The sequence below is a fragment of the Copadichromis virginalis genome, linkage group LG19 (genome assembly GCF_057382275.1).
Source record: "Copadichromis virginalis isolate Kocher_CV1m ecotype Utaka linkage group LG19, C_Virginalis_male_GT1.1, whole genome shotgun sequence".
Taxonomy (NCBI): Eukaryota; Metazoa; Chordata; class Actinopteri; order Cichliformes; family Cichlidae; genus Copadichromis; species Copadichromis virginalis.
This window is the reverse complement of record NC_140636.1, coordinates 36,196,492-36,204,138: the sequence shown is the minus strand read 5'-3', so window position 1 is coordinate 36,204,138 and position 7,647 is coordinate 36,196,492. Positions and strand designations below refer to the sequence as shown.

Here is a 7,647-nt window from a genome sequence, read left to right as displayed (position 1 = left end):
CCTCCCCGACCCCTCTGTTCGGCTGCATAACGGTCCGTCGCGGGCCGTTCTCTCTCCCATCTCTGTTGTGGTGCGTGGAAGAAGTGTCGCTCACCGCTGCGATGTTCTCCCCTTACGACCGCCGCGTAGGTTCTCCGAGCCTCTCGAGATGGATAACTGCTGTGTCTGGGCGGTCTGCGTGTGTCCTCCACGGCTGTCCAGCCGCGCTCTCCTCTGCGGCTCCACCGTTCGGCTGCATAGCGGTCTGTCGCGGGCCGCTCTTCCTCCCATCTCCGCTGTGGTGCGTGGGGGAAGTGTCGCTCACCGTTGCGGTGTTCTCCTCTCACGGCGGCCGCGTAGGTCATCCGACCTGTACGAGATGGATAACTGCTGCGGCGGGGGGACCTGCGTGCGTACCCCTCTGCTGCCCAGCCGCGAACTCTTCTCCGGTCTCTGCGCCGCCGAACAACGGTCCACTGGTCATCCGTTGTGAACGTGGGCATGGTTGTACCGCCACTGATGGCTTTAGCTACCACCTCTCTTCTCCACCGGTCGTGTAGGTAATGCTAGGCGATGCTGCGCCCACGGATGACTCGTGCTACCGACTTTATGATAAATGAGCGTATTTTTATTGCTCAAATTCAATAAAACAAAGTGTAAAAGGTATATACAAAAAATATATACAAAAACCATATAATACAAGCCAAGGTCGCGACGTTTCGGTCTTGGATAAACCTTCTTCAGGCTGGCTTGCTACAGAATTAAAGAAGTCCAAATAGAAGCAAAAAAGTCCAAATATGATTGTCCGGTGCAGATTGCGTGCTGTACAAGAAGCGTCCATACAGTTTGCGTGTGGGTCGGACCACACTTCCCACAATGCTTAGGGTGACCGCGCTTTCGCACCAATCAGTAGCCCACACATAGTTCAAATCAAAAGTCCTTGTGAGATCGGGGTTCTGATTGGTCGCACCCACACCTGTTGCTTTCATGGACCTCTGGAACATTGAATGTCCGCGGCACACACATAAAAAACTTTTTTTCTATTTACATATGGGTGTGGAAGCCGGCTGGCATTAGTCTCTTCATCATATGGAGATATGAAACTTACAGTCATATGTAATGTTATACAGTACAATATTCCATGGGGTATCTCATCCACCAAAGAAACATTTCAGGTTAATAATATATTGTCTGTAAAGTGAGTTTGTACCAATAATTCCGTGAGCGATCACAGTAAGTATATACATAACATGAAAATGGTACACTGTAAATTGACAGTTCCAGACAATAAATCCGTGAACTAAAACATCCCTCAGCTCATGCAGGGGTTAAAAGGTTATCCTGGCTCCTATAGGAGAACATAGATAAACAGTCTCTCATATCAGTGTAGTCATATTGTACAATGATAAGTGTATTAATCTCTTTTTCCTTTTTTAGGGGGAAACATCAGGTGGGGGTCCCGGAGAACCCAAGCGGGCGAGCAGGCGGCACAGGCCGGTTAGGGGAAATCAAAATTGGGAGCACGGACCCCGAAGGGGGCCGGGCTCCAATGCACAGACCGTACCTGTTCCCGTCTCGGGTGTCCAGGATTACCCCAATCTCACTCAAAGGAGCTTTAAAGTGGAATCCCATGGATGGGGTTAAAAGGTGGAGGGAGGAGAGGTAAAGAGGAGCAGGGGAAGGTTAGAGCTGGGGATCAAATCCCACCCTGTCCAGGGTAAATTAAGGTTAGGTTTAGGGCCCCAAACACACTCTGCACAGGGTCTATTGAGGTTAGGTTTAGGGCCCATCCCAAGGAAAGGGGGATATTCAGTCCCATTAGGGATTAGGTTAGGTTTAGGGCCGGAATTAATATTTGTATAGGGTCCACTAAGGTTAGGATTAGGGCCAGTTGCAGGGGTAGTCTGTTCCCCAGTTAATTTTTACAAAGAGTTGAAATATACAACATGAGAGACAGTAATGATAAATCAGAATGTGATACAGTAACTATATACAATCTCTGGGATTAACTCCTTCCAAATCCCTTCTCATTAAGGCCTTTTGGATAAATTGTATCCAATTTGGCCATCCAGATCCTCTCCGCTCTCTTCCTCTGCTGTGTTGTCCACCTCGAATTCACCTGGATTGCCGTCGCTGTGACAGATGCCCAGCCATGGAGTAAAAAGTGCTTTACCAGGTAAGTATGAGTGTTCTTTTTTTGTGTAATATTGTGTCTGTGTTGGGTAAATCTAGTCAAGAGTGTATTTCCTGTTTCTCCCACATACTGGATTCCACACTTTTTACATGTAATTAAATATACACAGTTCCTGGATTTCGGGGTCCCTTTGCACATTGATCGAAAAACAGTACCATTGGAGTGACTGCGTACCCATTTGCGGTGCTGGAAAAATTGCCCCTGGGTTCTGTGCCTGGGCTCAGAGAGAGGTGAGATTTGGGCCCTAATGAGGAGGTCGCCCAAGTTTTTATGTCTCCTGAAGGCTGCAATAACCCTGTGATTCTGAAGTGGCTGTACATTCTGAGTCAGTTTCTGGAAGTTGTTCTTAAAAACTCTGACCATTTTACAGGTGCAAGGAGCATAGGTGATGACCACTGGAAGTAGAGGAGACACATCCACTGGTTTGGTATGTAGAAAGGAGTTAAAACATTTCCTTAAGAAAGACCAACAGTACCCCCTACTGGAGAGAGCAGAGAATAGAATTTTGACAGCAGCTCCAAAATCAGTCTGTTGTGTACAGATTCTGTGGAACCTCAATAGTTGGGATTTAATTATCCCTGCAAATGTGTGTTTGGGGTGGAAGCTGGTTTTAAATAGCAGGGCATGTGTATCTGTGGGTTTAAAAAAAACTTTAATATCCAATTTGTGGTCATTGAGGAAATTTGGGCCCTTGAATGTGGTCGTATCCAGAAAATCAATAGAAGTTTTATTGATGGTTGATTTGAGCTTGATAGAGGCATTGTGGTCATTTAAAATCTTCAAAAACACCTCAAAATCCTGCTCAGAATGCTGCCAAATTCCCCAGATATCGTCCAGAAAGCGATAGTAGTACAGCGGTTTTTTGATACACTTATTTAGTGCAGAGGTCTCCCACTCTGCCATGAAAATATTCGCATATGCTGGGGCAAACTTTTTCCCCATAGCTGTCCCCTTGATTTGTAAATAGAAGTCACCATTGAATTCAAAATCGTTCCTTGTGAGGTTTATTTCTAAAAGTTGTAGTAATTCTTTTTCTGGCCTTTTCTTATCCGGGTATCTTTGAAAGACTCTCTTAATGGAGTCAATGCCTTCACCAATGTCAATGTTTGTGTAAAGGCTGTCAATGTCTATGGAAAACAGAAAAGCATCAGTGGGGACTTCTATTTGCTTCACTTTATCCACAAAATCATATGTATCTTTGATATAGCTTGCATGTTTTGTGGATAAAGGAGTCAGGAAATGGTCCAGGTATTCAGCTGTATAATACGTCTCACTATCACAGTCTGAAACGATTGGTCGTCCTGGGGGCACCTGAAAGGGGACACTCCATTTCGCCGGATCCTTGTGGATCTTAGGCAGCATGTAAAAAAGCCTTCCTCTTGGCTCAGCGGAGCCCAGTAAATAGGTCTTTTGTTTTAGGTTTATAAATTTCTTTTGGTTCAAGTTATTAATAATCTTTTCCACAAGTGGTATTGTTTCGTGGTAAATGGGTTTTTTTAGTTTCAAATAGTATGTTTTGTCGTTCAATTGTCTGTAGCCTTCCTCCAAATACTGTTCTCTATCCAAAATTACGACTGCGCTTCCCTTGTCTGCTGGTTTAATGATAATTTGTTTATTTCCTTTCAATTCTGTTAGGGCCTTTATCTCTTCTACTGTCAAATTGGACTTAAGTCGTCCTATATTAAAGTGGTTTTGAAAATATTCATTATCTGTTTTGATCAAATTAAGAATTTGGGATGGAAGCTGAGCGTTGGGTGGTGACCAGTATGATTTTGGAGTGAAGGGCTGAGATCGAGACTCATTTTTATCTCCATAAAAGGCAGCCAATTTGATCCTCCTATGGTACTGCTGAATGTCATATTTACACTGTAATTTTAGATTTTTGTTATAGCCTTTTGTGGGGATAAAAGTCAGGCCTCTATTCAGTAGGGTCCGCTGAGCAATGGAAGGACGGAATTTTTTGGACAAGTTCATGACACCATTTACAACATGTAAATCACTTGACCCCTCCCGTCTCAGGCTTGTGGGGCTTCCCCATTTACATACTTCTCCCAGTGCTGAAGCATTGCCTCTGCAGTTTCAAGCGACCAGTGAACATCATCATCTTCTGTGGAGAAGCTGTCTGGGGCGAGGGCTGGGATGTGCTCTTTTAAACCTGTAATAAAGGTGTTCATGTGCAGCAAAGTGTCCTGTTCGATCTGAGGGAGAGCAGAGGAAAAGTTAACCTCAGGCACATAAATGTCTGCCTCAGGGAATTTCTCCCGGGCTGTCTTAAGGACTCTCTTTAGTTCTAGAACAGGCACATTTTTGTCTCTCTGGGACCTGTTGTTAATGCCAAAAGACAGGATCAGATGTGTCACCGTAGTGTCAATAGTGGCCTTCTGTAGGATGAACTCTGCATGCCACCATTTAGCCCCCGGGAAACTGTCAATCTGAAGGCTGTCGGTTGCAAAGGGAGGCAATTTGCTAACATTAGAATCGCCGACGATGAGCCAGGGGTCCCCGACGTGTAGATGCCAGTCTGTCAGTTTCCTGTATGTGTTGGGATGTCTGGTCGGGGTCCTCACCTGCTGTCCCGGTACGGTCGGTGAAGAAGGAAGAGATGGTGGAGGAGATGGTGATCCTTCTGCTGGCTGAATCTGGAGCCGAGTTTGCACACAGGAGCTGAGTCTGTCTAAACCGCTGCGAGGTGGGCCCTGGTGAGAAGCTGTTTGTGGTTTAAACCCTTTCACAGGGCCAATGCGTCTTGCCTTAATAGGGGTGGACTCCCCCTGTGTGAGGTCCAGCACCTCAGTGTGTGACACCTGATCAGGTTGCGGTGTTTGGGTGGAGGGGGAAAGTGGTCGTTCCTGGCATGTTGTCTCTTGAAGCGAGGCGAGGAGCCTGCCCACTCTCTGGTCTTTCGGAGTCTCCAGATTTGGCTCCGTTAGTTGTAAAGGCTCCAGAGGAGGGGAAGGTGTTGGTTCCCTCTCTGGCTGCTGCTCCGTCTCACCGAAGGGCGACCAGTCCCCCGCGACGTGGTCCGTCATCGTTGCCGTTGTTGTTTTGGAAGTTCTGCATGGTGCGGGCGGGGCGTGCACCTGTGCAGAAACAGTCACCATCCGACCAGCGCCGGTCTGTATCGGGGCGGTTTGTGTGACAATAGCATTAGGCTGCGTTACCTCGCTAAGGAGTTCAATGGTGTCCTGCTGCAGTCTCATCACACAACCACTTGGCCCCCGTGTAGTTGTCGTGGTGGTGTCCTCCTCCTCTGTCGCAGTGGTAGGTCCCAGGTCACTCCACTTGGCTACGATCTCAGCTCTGGCCTGTTCTAGAGAGTCTGGTAGGAGGCGGCGGCCCAGGTTCCTCCTAGCCCAGGAGGCGGCTATTTGGAATGGGCCCTCCCAATCCTGTTTGGAAAACTCAGAGAGACATTTGATCTCCTCCTCCACACTCTGAGTGTAATGTTGCCGGAGAATCATCATGGTCGTGCTGGCCCAATTTTTTGCGTTCTCCTCAATCCTGGTCTGTGTTTTTTTCGTGGGGACTGCTGGCTTAATGACAGTCTTTAAATTGTGTGTTATTTTATTTAGCGAAGGAGGATAATTGTCATTAGTCACATTCTTTAAGTGATGTACAGCTTTGATCAGTCTGTGAATGACGCGGACTTTCGCAGAAAAGTCTGGATCCTCCGACGGTATTTTATGAACAGGAGGACCAGCTCGTTCAATTCGAGTGTTTCTCACATACCGGTTGTCCTGAGCTGGTCTCCGTTCAAAGCGTCGGTCCCGTCCGGTCCGATTCCCTGGTCCGGTTGCAAAGCGACCTGTCGTCTGCTGTCGTCCCCTCTGACGTCGCTGTGGCGCGTGGAAGAAATCCGGATCATCACCGCGGTGCTCCTCTCTCACGGCCGCTGCATGAATCCCCCGAGTCTCTCGAGACGGGTAACTGGTGTGTCGGGGCGGTCTGCGTGCGTTCTCCACGGCTGTCCAGCCGCGCTCTCCTCCCCGACCCCTCTGTTCGGCTGCATAACGGTCCGTCGCGGGCCGTTCTCTCTCCCATCTCTGTTGTGGTGCGTGGAAGAAGTGTCGCTCACCGCTGCGATGTTCTCCCCTTACGACCGCCGCGTAGGTTCTCCGAGCCTCTCGAGATGGATAACTGCTGTGTCTGGGCGGTCTGCGTGTGTCCTCCACGGCTGTCCAGCCGCGCTCTCCTCTGCGGCTCCACCGTTCGGCTGCATAGCGGTCTGTCGCGGGCCGCTCTTCCTCCCATCTCCGCTGTGGTGCGTGGGGGAAGTGTCGCTCACCGTTGCGGTGTTCTCCTCTCACGGCGGCCGCGTAGGTCATCCGACCTGTACGAGATGGATAACTGCTGCGGCGGGGGGACCTGCGTGCGTACCCCTCTGCTGCCCAGCCGCGATCTCTTCTCCGGTCTCTGCGCCGCCGAACAACGGTCCACTGGTCATCCGTTGTGAACGTGGGCATGGTTGTACCGCCACTGATGGCTTTAGCTACCACCTCTCTTCTCCACCGGTCGTGTAGGTAATGCTAGGCGATGCTGCGCCCACGGATGACTCGTGCTACCGACTTTATGATAAATGAGCGTATTTTTATTGCTCAAATTCAATAAAACAAAGTGTAAAAGGTATATACAAAAAATATATACAAAAACCATATAATACAAGCCAAGGTCGCGACGTTTCGGTCTTGGATAAACCTTCTTCAGGCTGGCTTGCTACAGAATTAAAGAAGTCCAAATAGAAGCAAAAAAGTCCAAATATGATTGTCCGGTGCAGATTGCGTGCTGTACAAGAAGCGTCCATACAGTTTGCGTGTGGGTCGGACCACACTTCCCACAATGCTTAGGGTGACCGCGCTTTCGCACCAATCAGTAGCCCACACATAGTTCAAATCAAAAGTCCTTGTGAGATCGGGGTTCTGATTGGTCGCACCCACACCTGTTGCTTTCATGGACCTCTGGAACATTGAATGTCCGCGGCACACACATAAAAAACTTTTTTTCTATTTACATATGGGTGTGGAAGCCGGCTGGCATTAGTCTCTTCATCATATGGAGATATGAAACTTACAGTCATATGTAATGTTATACAGTACAATATTCCATGGGGTATCTCATCCACCAAAGAAACATTTCAGGTTAATAATATATTGTCTGTAAAGTGAGTTTGTACCAATAATTCCGTGAGCGATCACAGTAAGTATATACATAACATGAAAATGGTACACTGTAAATTGACAGTTCCAGACAATAAATCCGTGAACTAAAACATCCCTCAGCTCATGCAGGGGTTAAAAGGTTATCCTGGCTCCTATAGGAGAACATAGATAAACAGTCTCTCATATCAGTGTAGTCATATTGTACAATGATAAGTGTATTAATCTCTTTTTCCTTTTTTAGGGGGAAACATCAGGTGGGGGTCCCGGAGAACCCAAGCGGGCGAGCAGGCGGCACAGGCCGGTTAGGGGAAATCAAAA

At 48.0% G+C, this 7,647-nt stretch overlaps 1 protein-coding gene across 1 annotated transcript; it reads right to left on the bottom strand.

Moving 5' to 3' along the window:
• Nucleotides 1-429: 429 nt before the first annotated feature.
• LOC146686737 (uncharacterized) lies at nucleotides 430-6,645 on the bottom strand. Its single transcript, XM_085440793.1, has one exon. The coding sequence runs from the start codon at nucleotides 6,634-6,636 to the stop codon at nucleotides 4,189-4,191; it is 2,448 nt and encodes an 815-aa protein (XP_085296919.1). The 5' UTR covers nucleotides 6,637-6,645; the 3' UTR covers nucleotides 430-4,188.
• Between the last annotated feature and the right edge of the window lie 1,002 nt (nucleotides 6,646-7,647).

Excerpts from the sequence above, each read along its gene's own strand:
- LOC146686737 (XM_085440793.1), bottom strand. The coding sequence starts at position 6,636 with ATGCCCACGTTCACAACGGATGACCAGTGGACCGTTGTTCGGCGGCGC.